Source organism: Phascolarctos cinereus, unplaced genomic scaffold (genome assembly GCF_003287225.1).
Source record: "Phascolarctos cinereus isolate Bilbo 61053 unplaced genomic scaffold, phaCin_HiC Scaffold_2;HRSCAF=192, whole genome shotgun sequence".
Lineage (NCBI taxonomy): Eukaryota > Metazoa > Chordata > Mammalia > Diprotodontia > Phascolarctidae > Phascolarctos > Phascolarctos cinereus.
In genome coordinates this window covers 220196527-220214653 of record NW_027555625.1, presented here as the reverse complement: position 1 = coordinate 220214653, position 18127 = coordinate 220196527, and the positions used below count along the sequence as shown (strand labels likewise).

Sequence of the window (18127 nt, the reverse complement as noted above, 5' to 3'; positions counted from 1 at the left end):
TTCCCCAAAGTCAAGCAGTCAGCATGTCCCATCAGTTCTTTCTGTGTGTTGTTTCCAGTTGTTCCTCTTTTATTCCCATTGGTACTGCATTAGTCCTTGGTCTCACTACCTCATGCCCAATTTTCAAGTCAAGAAACATTTATTAATTGCCTACTATATTCTGGGCTAGATGGTTGGAATAGCTAGATGGCTCAGTGGATAGAGCGCTAGGCCTCGAGTCAGGAAGACCTGACTTCAACTTCGGCCTCAGACCCTTAATAGCTGTGTGACCTTAGGCAAGTCACTTAACTTCTGTTTGCCTTAACCCATTGGAGAAGAAAATAGCAAACCACTCCAGTATTTTTGCCGAGAAAACTCTTATGGACAGTAAGATCCGCATGGTCACAAATAAACAGACGTGACTGTACAACAACCACATTCTATCTAGGCAGTATACTATGCCCTCGGTATACAAAGAAAGGGGAAAATAGCCCCTGTTCTCAAAGAGCTCATAGTCTTACAAATGAGTATGTATAAACAGAATAGATACAAGATAAATTGGAGATATAGTTGTATATGCTTAGTCTCAGAGGAAAGGAACTAGCATTGGCAGGGGTGGGGGGGGCTGGAAAAAAGCTTCTTGCAGAAGTTGGGATTTCTGAGGCTTGAAGGAAACCAGGAAGCAAAGCTGAAGAGGGAGAGAATTCCAAGTATGAGGGACAGCCAATAAAAATGCAGAGTTAGGAGATGAAGTGCTGTGTAAGAGGAAGGTAGGAAGGGGCTTTAAAAACCACACAGGATTTTATATTTGATCCCAGAGGTAATAGAGAGCCATAGAGGGATGATATGGTCAGACCTATAATTTAGAAGGATTGATTTAACAGCTGATTGGAGGATGGATTGGAGTGGGGAGAGATTTGAGGTCAAGAATCCAATCAGAATGCTGTTTTAATAACTCCAGGGGAGAAATGAAGTCCTGCATTAGGGTGGTGGTAGTGTCAGAGGAGAAAAGTGGCATGTATGAAAGATGCCATGAAGGTAGAATTGACAGGACTTGGCAACTGATTGGATATATGGGGTGTAAGGGAGGGGTTGAGGCTGACACCTAGGTTGAGAACCTGGGTGACTAGATAGATTGTGGTGCCCTCAATAATACAGAAGTTAGGAATAAGGCAGGACTTGGGGGAAAAGATAATTAGTTCAACTTTGGACATGTTGAGTTTGAGATATCCATGGGTCATCTAGCTCAAGATATCTATAGGTGATTGGAGATGCAAGCCTGGAGGTCAGGAGAGAGGTTAAGACTGGAGAAATAGATCTGGGAATTGTCTGCAGAGAGATGATCATTGAATACATGGGAGCTCATGAGATCAAGTGAAATAGTATAGAGGGCCCAGGACACATCCTTGGGAGACATTTACGGTTAATGGGAATGACTTGGATAAAGATCCGGCAAATGAGACTGAGGAGTGGCCAGACAGGTAGAAAAAGAATCAGAAGAGAGCTGTGTTATGAAGACCTAGAGAGAAGAAAATATCAAGAAAAAGAGGGTGATCACCAGTGTCAGAGGCTGTAGAGAAGTCAAGAAGATTGAGCACTGAGGAAAGGCCATTAGATTTGGTAATTATGAGATCACTGGTAACTTTAGGGAAGGCAGTTTAGATTGAATGATGAAATTGGAAGCCAGACTACTGAGAGTTGAAAGGAAGTGGAAGCCATAGTTCATGGGAGAGATGGTGAGAACCTGAGCTAGGATGGTGGCTGTGGGAGTGGAGACGTAGGAGACATAGCATGGAGGTAGAGATGACAAGAATTGGAAACTGCATACGTGGAGTGAGTGAGAGGAAGGATGGTTGGTGCGGTGCCTTTAATTGTAAAAAGAACAGAGGCGAGTTTTGAGGAAGAGATAATGTCATGAGGGGCAGCTAGGTGGCACAGTGGATAGAATTCTGTCCGTCCTTGGAGTCAGGAGGAGTTCAATCTGTCCTCAGCCACTTGACAGTACTAGCTGTGTGATCCTGAACTTGCTGTGTGAACTTGTTCACCCCAATTACCTCACCAAACAGAAAAATAAAAAGGTAATGTCATGAGATCTGTAATGTAGATTCGTGATACAGTTCTGAACCTATCCATGCCATTCATCCTGCGTTACTCTGTCCCATTGAAAATGAAAACAAGAACGAGGCTTTTACTAGCTACTGCCTTGGAGTGCAGAACCAGTGTTGGGTCTGCCTATCACAGCCACAAGATAATCTGGAGGCAGGGCTTGAGTGAGGTGGGAGTGGAGAATTTTCAACACCTGTGTAGCACTTGTACCTTCCCAGAGGGGCCAACATCCAGTGCAGAAAAGTTAGGAGTTTGCACAGCTGAAGGATGAGATGGAGAAGGTGGAATATTGGAAGATTTGGGGTACAGAGGGGGAGGGTTTGGTTGTGTTGGATACAACCCCAGGATGGGATGTGGCTCATGTTCCTGCCTTCTAATTAATTAGCTAATCAATCCATGGGAATCATACCTCTGACATGGGTGAGTATGGGTCACTACTTTGGAAACCACTGGTCTAGAAGATAAGAATCAATTTTTATCTTTTCTAAGGGTTCAAGAGGTTCCACTCAGATAAGAACACATCCAGAATAACTCCCCAATACTGCCTTTGAATAGATCCAGAACTTTCCAGCAAAGCCCTGGACCCAGTCCCCGCCACCAGGGGTGCGACAGGCTCAGTGACTTGTAAAGGATCCGCCCTGGTCAGTAGACTGCTAAATCACACATGTGCTTCCTGTCTTGGCTGCTTCTAGGGATTCTGGCCTTAGCCCCTGGGCTTTCTCCTTCACTAATTCATAAACTGAGTGTTTTTGGTAGCCACTTCAGTGCAGGTCTTCTTACTTAAGCTGCCATAGGTCTCCCCCACAGAGTGAGGGAGTGCAGGGAGAAGAGGGGAAACTCCAACCATTTTACTTCTTTTTTAGTGGCTCTGATTAAGAAAATAAAAGATGAAAGGAGGCAACATGCAAATGAGGGCTTAGACTTATTTAGAGATTTTCATATCCTACTGGAGATGGTACTACCGGGAATTTTTAACTTGAGATCCATAGACCTCAAAGGGGTCAGTGAATATATTTCAGGGAGCTGTGAATTTGGCTTTTAAAATATTTTTATAGCTGTGTTTCAGTGTAATTTCCTTTGTAATCCTAGGTATTTCATGCATTTAAAAACATTATTCTGAGAAGAGGTCCATAGGCTACACCAGACTACCACAGTGGGGAGTCTATAACCAAAAATAATAATAATGATGATGATAATAATAATAATAAAGGTTAAGAATCCTGATATATAAAGTCAAGTCAACAGGCATTTATCATGTTTTATCATATTTACCGTGTGCCAGGCACTGTGCTTAGCTGGGAATATAAATAATAAAGAGAAAGTTCCTGCTTACATTCTAATGAGAGAAGACTGTACATAAGTCGAAGCCGAAAAAGGATGGGTGGACAAGAAGAGGGGAGGGCGTACCTGAATAAGCACATGGCAGAGAAAGTCTAGAGAAGAATGAAGATATGGCTGACGTGGTGGCCCTCCTTCAAATGGAAAATCTGAGAGAATCCAGCCAATCAGAGGAATAAACTGTAGGGGAAGCGAATGCTTTCAGTGTGAGAAGCCCAAGGGTGAAGTGAATTCCTAAGTAAAGAGGTGGAGAAAATCCAGAGTGTTAAGAGTACAACATGAAGAGGAGTGAATAGACACGTAGTTGTGAGAGTAGGATCAAGATGTGTGAGAAGAATCAGCCTTTGCAGACCAGAGGCCTGGGAGAAAGAAGCCTGGAGGTGGAGCCTCAGGTCTATGCTTGCCTTCATTCTCCTATCCTTTGCTAATGGAGAAGGTTGAGAGGCAGCATCACGGTGTAGGAGGGAAGAATGTTGGATTTGGAGCACTGGTGTCTCCTACCTGTGTGACCTTGGACAAATTGCTAAACCTCTCGGTTTCCATTTATGCTCAACCGAAAAATTAGGATAAACTTGCACCCCCTGTTGTTCATCCTTCGTTCCCGAAGAGGTCCAATGATGGCATGGACAGTGCTGTGACTTGCAAGTGAATTGGTTTTAAGTGAGTCTCCGGCCTTTCATGGTGCAATGTCTTCAGCCTTACTCTCTCCTCCAGAGTCTCCGGAGTCCAATGGCAAGACGTTAAGTCAAGATGCCTGGTGATGGCCCAACTACACTTCCTACTTTACGGACAAAAAGTGCTTTGTAAAACTCATCTTAATAAGTTGGAGTTATCACTACTGGTGGGCCAAATATGAAGTCTCCATGCCAGGGACCACTAGGTGGCAGTAAAGTCCCCACTAGTGCCCCACATTTGGTGTGGAAGTTGGGAATAAAAGCATCCTTCCTGAGAGAGGAGGGGAAAAAATAAGCTTAAGACAACCAGAATCTTAGGTTTGTTAAAGGCAGCAAATGGGGTCACAAGTTGTGGAGATGCGTAGCTAGTCTTAGGCAACGCTGGCAAGTGGAGACAATGGAATAAGAAAGAAGCCTGCTCTCCTTCAAGATATTCCCCCTCCCTATCTACTTATATGTCACCATTAGAAATTAATTTGAGTCGGGACTTTGTCAAAAAAAATAAGAAGTTATTATTAGCCATCAAGTATCAGCCAAGGGTAGGTGGGGGTGGGGAGGAGAGTGACTGAAAATTCAAAGGCAAATTCATAATTTTTCCTAGGGAGGATTATTCATTTAGGAAAGAGAGAAGACATGAATACTATTGTTCAGGACACTTGAATTTCCTTCTTGATTATGTCCCTAACTATACAGTAACCGCTTTCATCCTTGTGCCTCTGTTTCCCCACATGCAAAATCCTGCCTGGACATGTATGGCCTATTGGAATGTCTCTACATATCACTTTGCATCTTTTTTTATTTAAAAACCCCTGTTTGAATAGATATAGGCATGGCATAGTAAACAGAAGGCTGACTTGGAAGTGAGGGAGACCTGTCCCAGATACATACTGGCTGTGCAACTCTGGGTGAGTCATTTAATTTTTTAATGCTTCCCCCCCCTCCCCCTGCAACTCTAAGATTATAAGTTGCAGACAAATTGCTGTCTGCATCAGTGGAGGGAGTTTCCACACAGGGAGTCAGCCATACTGATAAAATAATAGCTCTGGTCTCACAATAAAATGAATATTTTTATTTATGTGTTGGATTACATGTAGCAAATTGCATGATGCTTTTAAATGGACCAGAGTCACCCCCTACTGCTAAAACCTGTCTTTCTATATATAGCATGACATAATGAATAGAAAGTTGGCCTTGAAGTCAGAAAGACTTGAGTTCGAAGTCCTGCCTCGGACACCTATGGTCAGTGTGATAACTTAACCTCTCAGTGCCCTGGACAGCTCTCTAAGACTTTAGGTTGCAGAAATCGTGACATCCCCTACCAGGGGTGGGGAACCTGCGGCCTCAAGGCCACATGTGGCCTTTTAGGTTCTTGGGTGCGGCCATTTGACTGAGTCCATGTTTTACAGAACAAATCCTTTTATTAAGGGGATTTGTTCTGTGAAGTTTGGATTCAGTCAAAGGGCCGCACTTGAGGACCTAGAGGGCTACATGTGACCTTGAGGCTGAAGGTTCCCCACTCCTGCCCCATACCAATGTCGATACAGGTCTTATCTCTATCCCTGGTGGTGCTAGATGGCTACAAACCATGAAGCATCTCTAACGAATTTAAGGTGATTAAATTTCAGGTGATTCAAAACACAATGGAAAGACTTATAGTTGCTATAAGTCAGCTGCATCATGTTACCGATGCCAGGGAGACCTAGGGGAATTGTTTTTCTCTTTATAAATACTCCTACTCTCATTGGAATATACTTTTGCTAAAGATGTTAAGAAAAGAGGGTAGGGAAACTATGTCCATTTGCCTCTACCTCTTATGGCATAGGCAGACATGTAAGGCCTGCCTGGAACTGAAACACTGAAAGTGTTCCCAGCTTCCCAGCCTGGATTCTGTCTTGTTTAATCTGGGTTTAAGATGGAGAGATCATTATTGTGTAATAATTCATAAGTTTATCAAAATTGTCATGTACCCCCATTCCTGTTAAGATTTTAATCTCAACTTCATGTGACCCCAGGGAATTACCACTCACATTACAGATTAGATCACATTTACTGACTGATCAAATTACATAATATTTGTAAGGCGCTTAGTACAGTGCCTGGTATCTAGTAGGCACTATATAAATACTATTATTTCTGACTAAAATGAAACTTTTAAAAGATACATTTAAATTCCCAGATGACTGCATTGTTGTGGTTTAAAGTTCTAAAATCTCAGCTTCACTTTTGTTTTTTAAAGCTTTAAAAAAGTTTTTAAACTTTTGTTAGAAGTTAATAACTAATTGATAACTTTTGTTTTTATATCACCTTCATTACTGAATGGATTCTTCCTCTTGCCCTATCTAGCAAACTGTTTCTTGTAACAAGTTCACGAACAACTTGCAACAATGAATTTAGAAGGAGGAGTTCAGCAAAGTAGTTCAGCAAAACTAACCAGCTTATCAACTGACTGACAATATTACACACTCACAATTCACCACCTTTGCAAAGAAAAGTATGTTTTTTCATCCCTTTTTTGAGGCTAAGTTTGGTCATTAAAATTAGGTGTTTATTTTAAGGGGTTTTTTTTGGTGGTGTACTTTCCATTTATATTGCTGTTGTCCTTATATGTGTTGTTTTCATGGTTCTGCCTATTTCATTCTGCATCAGACCACATAACTCTTTCCATTCTTCTCTGAATTCTACATATTTATAATTTTTTCCGTGCTATAATATTCCATTGCATTCCTGTACCAAAATTTATTTAGCCATTCCCTAATCATTGGACATCTAGTTTGTTTCTAATTCTTTATTACTACAAAATGTGCTGTTACACGAATATTTTTATGTACGTGGAACCTTCCTTCCTATCACTGGCCTCTTTGGGATATATGGCTGAACAGTCAGATCTTTGGGTCAAAAGTTTTAGACCTTTTGATCATTATCTTAGCTTAATTCCAAATTGCTTCCCAGAATTTTTGAAGCAATTCATAGTTCCCACCAACAGTGCATTAAAGTACTTATCTTTCCATGACCTCTCAGATTCATTTTTACCAAGGGAACAGTTATACCCAGAGGTCATTTGTAGTGTAGGCCTATTAAGTATCATCCCAATATTATAGTCATAAATTAGGATATGGGATAGCTTTACCCCCTAATGAGTAGCAACACCACTCTGACTCCTGACCCCTGACTCTTACCTTTTCCTCCCCTCCATGTATTCTATGATCCAGCTACACTGGCCTATTCCTCCCACAAGACATTCCATCTTCCAACTCCAAGCCTTCGCATCATTTCGCTCCCAAAGCCTAGAATTCTTTGTTCTCATCTGTACCTCTTGGCTTCCCTGGCTTCCTTCAAGGCTCAGCTCAAATTCTACTTTCTGTAAGAGGTCTTTCCTCCTGCTAGTACCTTTCCCCATGCTAGTCCCTTCCACCTATAATGTATATATCTCCTATGTATGTAATTATTTGTGAGCTGTCTTCCTCATTAGAATATTGATAGCAGAATCTGCTTTTTGGCGTCTCTGAATTTCTTGCACTTAGCACAGTACCCAGTAATAAATGCTGATTGACTTGGTGAATGTGAAAAAAGAAGACACTTCATAGCTGATTTTCAGGTTAATCCCCTCTGTTCCCAATATTCCACTGAGGGGTCTCTCTGATGTCTCTAATATCATCACAAGCTGCCTCTGGGATCCCAGAGTCCTGTCAAACTTGATAAGTAATCTTTCTGCCCATGTTGCATCTCAAGATGGCTCCCTGTGGGTCCTCACTTGGGCCTGCCCTGGTATACTTGCTGTTTGATCAGCCTCAGTCTCCCAGGCTGTTTGAAAGCAGCCAGCATTGGCTCATAGGTTATGTGTGTGTGTGTGTGTGTGTGTGTGTGTGTGTGTGTGTGTGTGTGTGTGTGTGTGTGTGTAGATCCCCTAATTAACAGGCCAAGTGACCCCCATGCTGCACCATGCAGCAAGCTCACTGTCCACACTTCTATGGTATGCCCCTTTTCATTAACTGGTAATATTGCCATCAAACAGTCGATTGGCTCTGTGATATTTATTGTTGTGTTTTTATTATTGTTTTTAACTTTCTTTTTTTGTGAACAAATGTGCACCTTTCAATATTTTTTGACATTTGTCTCTGTTGGTCCTAGGTAGCTCCATTTATATGAATCCTCCTATACATACTTCTAGTCCCTTTGACACTTTTGTTTGGATGGGAAAAATACAGAAGATGCTAAAGATGAGACATATACGAATTAGGACACTTAGCAATAATTTGGGATCATAGGATTTGGAAGCAGAAGGGACCTTAGAGATCAAGATAATCCAACTTCCTCATTTTAAAGATGAGAAACTGAGGCTGACAAGTCAAGTTGCCAATGGCTCACTATAAATTAGCGTCAGTCCAGGGACTAGAATTTAGGTGTCTTGACTCCCAGCCTAGTACTTTTTTCTACTTCATCTCTTAAAGAAGCTGCATTAAAGACCCAGTGAAAAACATGTACAGTTTGACTGAAAAAGGAAGAGAGCAGGGCATGTAACAAGAGTGAGAGACCACAGATGGGCAGCCCACATGCTACATGGCAGCCATAAAAATGAAAAGAACTAGAAAGCCTGGGATCACACAGACAATAAGTTGGAGAGTTCAGGTTTGCACTTAGGTCCTTTTCCTCTAAATCCAGTATTCTTGCTGCTGTATCAAGCCACCATGCTGCTGCCTCTAGCCACAGCCCAAGTCTGCCAACCATGCAACTGCTCCCAGATGAATAGGAGTAGGGTGGGGGGAAGGAAAAACAGTTATTATTTAGTATGTATGTCAAGCACTTATTATGTGTGCGCTAAACCAAAAGGCCGACAGAATAGCAAATAGCAAGTAAACCCATTTTTATCCAAGGAAACAGCAGGTAGACATTGGAGAAGTTATACAGATTAGACTATGCCAGAAAATACATGAGTGAACTATTTAGAAGGGAGCAAAATGAAATCTCAGCTCAAATCTAGAGAGAAGACCTAATCTCATTGACCTATTATTATTATTATTATTCGATTTTGTTTCATTTTCAATTCTGAATTCTCTCTTGCCTTCCACCTATTGAGAAGGCAAGGAAATTATCTTTCTGAAGTTTAGCAAGGCAAGCTAGAAGTTGGGACATGTTGAATGGCCAGTTTCCCCTGCATCTCTGAAGCTTCTAAAGTCTTTTCAGGTGGCTCTCCCAAAGAGCATCTCACATCACAAGTGTCCCTCTCCCCAAAAAACCCTAGCGTCACACACCCCTTATATAGATCTGCTGATCTACCACTTAGAAGTCACATCTCTGTCTGCAATCACAGCAGTATGAAAGATGCCCCAGGCTTTGTTAGAAGCCCACTTAGAGAAACAAGAAGAGTTGTAGGTTTCTTCAGCAAAATAACATCAGAACTGATTGAAAAGTAGAGTGAACAATGAATTTGTAATGTAAAGGCAAGGGGCACTCAGTGGCCTCTGGAAGGCTACCACTGACCTTGGAACCTCCAGTGATTTGACGGTTGATTCACTGGACCCCAAGATTGGTGTCCTCCACGGGTCCCCATGCTTGGAGATAATCCAGGAAGCAAATGCCATCCCTACAGGAGTCAGGGTGGATGATCATTACCTGCCATATAGGAGGCAGAAGTGACTAGGATTGTGGTGAGCTGAGGGTTGCCCCCTCCCTTTTGGCCTTTGAGTGCTTGAGGGGCGATCTTCCACTATGGTTTTTAATTAATTAATTTGTTTTTAGTTTTTCAACATTCACTTTAATAAGATTTTGAGTCCTAAAAATTTCCCCCCTTCCCTCTCCTCCCCACTCCCTAAGATGGCATGAAATCTGATATAGGCTACATATGTACAATCTTATTAAACATATTTCTACATTACTCGTGTTGTGAAAGAAGAATCACAGCAAAAGGGAAAAAACACGAGAAATAAAAAACAAAAAAAAAAAGGTATGTTTCTATCTGCATCCAGACTCCATAGTTATTTCTCTGGCTGTGCCAATATGGTTTTGAAGTGTCTGGATAATACCCTGCTTATGACTGGGAGGGGGGATGTTGGAATTTCCGGTCATCATAGGAGTGGCTGACTTAGCCTCCCAGGCTCATTCAGTCTGGACTATTGCAATAGCCTCCTAATTGGTCTCCCTGCCTCAAGTCTTTCTGCACTCTGGTCCGTCCTTCAGACTGCTGCCAAAATGACCTTTCTAAAGTACAATTCTGACCATGTCATCCCTTCTTCAATAAATTCTACTGGCTCCCTATTATCTCTAGGATCAAGTACAAATTCTCTTGTATTTAAAGCTCTTTACAACCTGTAATCCATTTTTCCTGCCACACGATCCACAGTCCAGCCAAATTGACTTTCTTACTGTTCCTCACATATGACACTCACTCTCCAGTCTCCATGCCTTTGCACTGGCAAGTCCCCCGTGCCTGGAATGCAGTCTTTTCTCACTACTACATTCCGAAATCCTTGCTTTCCTTCCAGACAACCCAAATGCCACCTTCTGCATGAGACCTTTTTAACCCCCTCAGGGGCTATTGTCTTCCCTACCAAGGATACCTTGTATCTGTAAATCTTGTATCCACTATGTATCTACATATGTACATGTGGTTTCTCCTATTGGAATACAAACTCCTTGAGAGTTGGGACTGTTTTGCTTTTATTTTTGCATCCCTAGAACCTAGGACAGAGCCTGGCACTTAATAAATGCTTGCTGACTGTTTTATATTATGAGTGTTCAGTCCTTTTGGGTGTTCAAAATTGGGAAGGAGATTAGAATTTTGAAGGGAATGAGGGCATGAGCAATTCTGATAAATTATAAATTGTTGGAACATATTTTATCCCCTAGGCTATACAAGATGAAAGTGAACCTGGTCTTTCTAAGACACTAGAAGGAATGAGAAGAGTCATGGAGCCAGAGGTGATATGGAGCCAGCTCAAACTCAACTGACTGTTCATTTTCAGTAAGAGCGTTCATACTTCAGAAAATCAGCAAAGTACACCTCAGGGCTGGGTGTATTGTTTTGTCGATTGTGTGGACTTCAAAAAGCTATGCAGAAAATTTTCATGATGCAGTTTAAACTTAAAAGTGTGTCCAATTTACATTTCTCTTCAGAGAGCTGGTTGTAAAACCATCACACCCCTGAATAGGGCCCAGGCGAGTCATGCCCATGTATGGGATCCAGGCTCTCCAAAGGGACTTAAGTTGGCAGTTGAGAACCTGCGGGGCCACTGGAGGGACTAGGATCCATGCGCCCCTTAGCCTGCCTGGCTTTCTGTGTCTAGTTTCAATGTGGAACAGGTGCTGTTGGGGAAAGGAAAAACCTAACACATACCCTATACACACATTTCCAGAGCTCGTTAAAGCTTCTAAATGTATGCCTTAGTCTCTACAAAATGTCAGAAGCAGCAGGAGGCAGGGGGTGGACTTGGGCTAGGGCTAGAGGTAGCGTGGTACAGTGAGCCAAGAACTCCAAATGTGAAGTGAGAAAACGTGGTTCAGATGTTGACTCTGCCACTTAATATCTATGTGATCTTGGGCAAGTCATTTCCCTTCTCCAGGCCTAAAACCTTAAAATAATCATGTCATAAAAATCTGAATTTACCGATGTGCAGGGATTATTCATGGCAATTTTTGAAATACTAGTCTGGCTTCTTTCTGCTATCTAGTACTGTCTAGGCTGTTTCTTACCATCCTTGTCATAAACTCAAGGAGACATCAGATGGATGGACTAGATAATTTCCAAGGTCTCTTCTAGTTTCAATATCCTGTGACTTAAAAGCTTGGCTGTAATAGGACCAGTAATAGCCCTGAATTACTCTGTGATAACACATCAGCTCATTTAGTGTGATTGCGACTAGCCCCTGTAGTTGTCTGCACAGCTCCATTTGCCCTCCAGCCCCCCCCCCGCCCCCACTCCCAGATGGGAACAGAGATCAGCAGGCTCCTTAGCTTCCTCCATGCCAGCTCCATCTCTTTGTAAAGCTCCAGACAGAAAGTTCCTCCATCTCCCAAGAACGTTGCATACTTAGGACACTGCTCCCAGAGGCTATATTTTTACAACATCTCTTTCATTTGTCTTCTTCTCCCCAACTATAAAAGCAATATCCTAGTTCAGGTGTTTGTCGCTTCTTGCCTAGTTTATTGTAAAAGTCTCTTAATTGTTTTATCTTCATGCAACTTCTCCCATCTCCAGGCTATTCTGTAAACAGCTGCCAAGTAGATATTCCTAAATATCCAGTCTGACCATGGCACTGCCCTTCTCAAAAAGCTTCAGTGGTTCCCCATTGCTTCCAGGACAAAAATCTAGATTCCTCTTTTTGGCATTTAAAGGCTACATTTCCAGGCTAATTACCCATTATTCCCCTCCATATAATCTGCAGGCCGGCTGAACCATCCTACTTGTTTTTCTCCATTCATATCATTCCATCTCCTGCCTCTTTTCAGAGAGCTGGTTGTAAAACATTTACCAGCACATCCCTAAATGGAATCCAGACAAGTCTTGCTTGTGCTAGAGGCTTGAGATCTTTGTTTACACCTTTCCAAAGAGACTTAAGTTGGTAGTTTGTCCAGTCCCTTCTCACGTCTACATGCCTTCACACTGGCTGTTTCCCTTGTGACTGGAATGTTCTCCCTCCTTGCCGCTGCCTCTTGGAAGCATCAGCTCTCCTCAAGGTTCAGCTCCAACGCCACTTCCTACAAGAGATCTTCTCTTGATTTCCTGATTTCTTAATGCTATCTCCCTCCCTGAAATTACTTTACGTTTATTTTTTATGTATTTAGCATTTACTTATCTGTGTACACATTAGTTCTCACCAGTAGCAAGTTAAGTTCCCTGAGGCCAAGGCCTGTTTTGGTTTTGACTTTGTTCAAGTCAAGAAGCATTTCTTAAGTGCCTATGGTATGTCAAGCACCATGCTTACTCTCTATCGGAGATACACAAAAAGGCAAGAAAAACACCCCCCCCCAAAAAAAAACCCAAACAAACCACCCAATCTCTGCTGTCAAGGAACTCACAGAGTGCCTAATATTAGTAAGTACTTAATAAACATTTATCGAATTAGATTGAATTGAATTAAATCTCAGAGTAAAACCATGGTGGGTGGTGAGAATGGGGGTGGGGAGGAGGGGAGGAGGAGGGAAACACTCTGACATCAGCCCAGAGCCAGCGCCCATACCAAGGCATTGTTTAGTGTGTCATTATGGCCAGATGACTTCATATTTGGGTGGGAGAGAACAGGCAGGCTGTCTCCCTCCAGATACCCAAGGAGGTTTCTGACATTGTCTATTTTCCTTGGCATATGAGAAGCAAACACTGGGCTGAGTTTTTCAAAGGCTGAGCTCATCTTAGGAATGGAGAAAGTGACGCCTTACTCTGTAGGGAAGAGGGTTTTTGATCTCTCCTCCCTAGGTCCCAAACATCCCCAGGATTGGGGCTGGTCCTGGGGAATATCCGCCAATAAAATAGAAGAGAGATTTGGTTTGGAGAGGGATTAGTATTCAGCCTTGTCCTATGTGACATCCATTTACAGTCATGAATGATCCTAGGATGCTTTTGGTATCATTATCATAAATGCTGTTGACAATATATGTTTACTAAACATTCTGTAATATGATTTTGGAGATATGAGGCAGCACAGTGGATAAAGCACTGGCTCTAGAGTCAGAGGTCTCAGGTTCAGATCCTGCTCTTGTTCCTACCTATATGACCTTGCTTGGCTCAATCAATCCTCTGGGCCTCAGTTTCCTCATCTGTAAAATGGAGTTGGACTAGATGGTCTCTAGGTTCTCTTCCAGCTCTGTGATCTATGATCCTATCAATCTATGGCACCTGGAGGAGTCCAAGTGAGAAAATCATACACTCAACAAATGTTTATTGTTTTCTATATGCCAGACACTGTGCTAAGCACTGGGGATATAAAGAAAGGCAAAACCAAAGAAATATTCTCTGCCCTCAGTGACCTTATCTTAATTAATACTTTATTTTAGGGGGAAAGACAACATAAATAAATAGGCACATGCAAGGTACATATAGAGTAGAAGGAAGCTAACCTGGGCTATGGGATGAAGAAAGCCTCCTTCAAAAGGAAGTATTTGAGCTGGGGAGTCAAGGACAATGAAGTTGCAAATCTGGGAGACTAGGAGGATGGTGGCTTTCTCAGTAGTAATAGGGAAGTTCAGAGGAGGGGTATGTTAAGGGGAAAGATAATGAGTTCTATTTTGGAGTTTTTAGTGCTGAGTTTGAGATACCTACAGAATATCCAGTTCAAAATGTCGCCCAAGCAATTGGAGATTCAGGATTGGAGCTCAGACAAGACACTAGGGCTGGATGTAGAGATCTGGAAATCATCTACATAGAGATGGTAATTGAACCCATGGAAATGACTGTGATCACCAAGTGAGATAGTGCGGAAAGAAAAGAGAACAGGGCCCATGACAAAGCCTTAGGGGTCACTTACAGTTCAGGGAGATGTCAAGGATAAAGATCCAGTAAAGAAGACTGAGAAAGAGGAGAACCAGGGGAAAGCTGTAGAGCAAAAACCCAGAGTGGAAAGATAATCTAGTTAGGAGAAAGTGACCATCAGTGTCAAATGCTACAGAGAGGTCAAGAAGCAATTTGGAACTGTAGAATCACAGACACAGAAGTGGACCCTAACTCTCATCTAATCCAACTATGCTAATTTTACAGATAAGTAAATAAACCTGGGTTAAAATCCCACCTTTGGTGATTAATGCCTGCCTGACAGTTGAGCAAATAAGTCACTTACCATGGCAAGGACTCGGTTGCTTCGGTTGTCCAATAGGGTGTGAGGGTGGGGGTGGGACTACATGGCCTTTCAAATTATAGATCTCTGATCACATAAAATAGAAACACAGGAAAATAAAGTGATTTGCCCAAGGTCACATGGTGAGTTAGAAACAGGCAGAATTTTAACAGTCCCATGCTGTTTCCCCTCTACCATGTTGCTATCTTAGGTCACCATAAGAGTCAGTGAGTTGGGCCTGGAGTTCCTGAATTACCTTGCTTCTTGCAAGAATTGTCTTCCTTCTGTTTTTCCATCAGTGCTTCCATGGCCCACCACTACCTTCCCCAGCCCCCAACTACCACCAGCATGGTGAGGATGTGCAGGCCAACTCACTTACTTGGGGAACTAGACAGAAACCTGGACATTTAGGGGGAGCTAAGGAGAATGGAGATGGAGAACAGGGAATTTTTAAAGCTGAATTTCCCAATCTGAATTTCCCTGGGAGAGTTTTGAGGAAGGGGGATAAGGAGTGAGGGCAGTGAGGCGTCACCTTGACTTCCCATCAATCAGTTTCCCAAGGGCATGTCTGGGCCAGAGGGCATTGAAGCATGAACCCCAATTCCACCCCTGGCCTCTGCCCCAATCATCCTCTTCTTGCTCCTTCTTCCCAGCTCCCAGAGCCATCTCACTCCTTACTTGCTATAATTTTCAGATGTGCTCATCATAAAATTTCCAGGGTTGGGAACAGGCTGTCCCCACCCAGCTGGCAGCAAATCTTCAGAAACCAATAAACAAGAGAAACTAAGGTGGCATGTTGGAAACTCAAGACCAAACTGAATTCCCTAAACATTTATTAAGCACTTACTGTGTGCACATGAAGAACGGTGATAGGCAGTGGGAAAGGTACAAAAGGTAAATCCTGCCCTCATGGAAGACTATTCCTGGGTTTCTTAGTCTAAGATCCACAAACTTGATTTTTCAGTATTTATAACCCCTATTTCAATATAATTGGCTTCCTTTGTAATCCAGCATATTTTAAAATTTTATGCGTCTAAAAACACAGTTCTGAGAAGAGGTCCACAGGCTCCACTAGATTGACAAAGGGGTCCATGCACAAAAATGGTCAAGACCCTCTCATGTACACAAATCCTGTAGTGCAAAACGGAGCATCTGGAGGAGGGGGCCCTGGAGAGGGTTTTGAAGGACAGGTAGGGTTTCAGGAGGCTGAGATGGAGAGAAGGGCATTCCAGGTGTAGGGAATGGTATCAACAGAGGTCTGCAGATGCCACAGGTGGAAAGTTAGGGGCAAGGGGAGAATCTAGTGTGGTGGGACGGGGCATAAGGTAAGGGGGAGGGGAGGAATTCAAGGCCAGGCTCCAACTGACTCTGGGCTGGAAGTCAGGAGGCCTGGGTTCTATATTTGGCTCTGCCACTAACCATATGTGGTCGTGTCTCAATGTTGAGATTCTAGGGGGAAGACAGCTGCATGGGGAAGTGACATTTGCACAGCTGCTTGCGATTGTTAATTAATGCATCCAGGCTGCCCCTCCCCCCACAACATAGGAAAACTTCAGGATGTTTTCTTGTGAGGTTGGTGATCAGCTGGTTGTGATGGTGCTAAGATGGAGCCCCACTTTAGCCCAGTGTGTTTGTGATGGGGCAAGGTGCAGTTCTGGAGTGTGTGGTCTTCGAGGCGAGAGTCATGCATCTGGAGTAAGAGGTCTTGGGTTCAAATCCCACCTCTGAGTCTTACTCTTTGTGTGAATTTGGGCAAGTCCTCCAATCTCTTTGGTCCTTGTTTTCCTTATCTAAAATGAGAGGGTAGGACTAAATGGCCTCTGAGATCCCCTCCTACTCTAGATTTTATGAGGTAGGTGCTATTATTATCATCATTCCTATTTTACAATTGAAGATACTGAGGTAGACACAGCAAGTAACTATTCTGAGGGAATATTTGAACTCAGGTCTTCCTGAATCCTAGTCCGCAGCTCTATTCCACTATGCCACATAGCTGCCTCAATAAGTATAGGGAATGAAGAGCCTTCATCCCAGCACAGGCTCTGGGAACCAATTCTATGTTGGAGTTTGGAGCGTGGGTCCCCAGAAACAAATTCTACTTTGGGTATGGTGGGGACCAGGTTAATGTTAAATAACCCTTGCCTTTTAGAGCTGGCCAGAAAGATTTTAGGCCTCTGGTCCTAGTGCTGATCTCTGTGGATCAAGATCATTTTGGGTACTGTGATGATGAAACCTCAGAAAAGTTATGAGCCCCCACACTCCACTCCCCACAAGAAAAGAGGGCTCTCCGGAAGAAGCCAGTGGGCCCAGAGGCTAGAGTAAATACATGTTGGGAGGAGGTAAGAAGGGAAGGGATATGGGCATCCACCTCGCTTTGGGCAAGGCACTAAGGGTTTAGGAGTCCAGAGATGAGGGTTCTAGGCTCACCTCTCCCCCCTCACTAGCTTGCTCTGTGACCTTGGGCAAATCTCTTCTCTACTCCAGGTTTCACTTTCTGTTTCTATGAAATGCAGTGGTTGGACCAGAGCAGGGGTTCTTAACCTTTTTATTTCTGTCATGGACCCCTCTGGCAGTCTGGTGAAGTCTATGTGGCCCTTCTCAGAATCATGCTTTTAAATTCATAAAATAAAACATATAGTATTACAAAGGAGAACAATTAGACTGAAATAGTTATCAAAATATTAAAAAAAAATTTTAAAAAACCCCAACAAATTCACAGGCCCCAAGTTAAGAATCTCTGTGCTAGATAATCTGGAAGGCCCTTCCAGTTCTAAAATTCACTCATTCTCTAGGCCTCAGTTTCCTCATGAGTAAAACGTGTCAGACTGGATTGTCTTTAAGGTCCCTTCACGCTTTACGCTACATGATTCTAATAACTTATTTTTGTTGTTGTTCAGTTGTTTCAATCATGTCTGAGTCTTCATGACCCCATTTGGGGTTTTCTTGGTGAAGATAATGAAGTGATTTGCCATTTCCTTCTCCAGTTCATTTTACAGATGGGGAAACTGAAGCAAATAGAATTAAGTGAATTTCCCAGGGTCACACAGCTAATAACTTATACATAGGCTGAAATGTGTTTTTGTGTTTAAAGAAGAAAAGTCTATGGCAATTCCTGAATTGCCAGATCCCAAAGAGTCTGTCCTTGTCCCTTCTCACTGTCAGAGGCAAATGAGGACCTAGAATGGTAAGTCAGATTAACGAGAAGAGACACTTCAGTCCAAAGGGAAGTGAGGGCAGGGGCATGGGGGAGGAGGCACAGGGGCAGGTGGT

General features: G+C 42.8%; 1 protein-coding gene across 1 annotated transcript in view; it reads left to right on the top strand.

The window, feature by feature from the left end:
- Nucleotides 1-13157, top strand: part of SLC4A1AP (solute carrier family 4 member 1 adaptor protein) — a 45153-nt gene extending 31996 nt beyond the window's left edge. The window contains exon 14 of the mRNA XM_020983786.2: nucleotides 10941-13157. Coding sequence (XP_020839445.1) covers nucleotides 10941-10954 — 14 coding nt within the window. The 3' untranslated portion in view covers nucleotides 10955-13157. The remainder of the gene's footprint in view (nucleotides 1-10940) is intronic.
- The last annotated feature ends 4970 nt before the right edge of the window (nucleotides 13158-18127 follow it).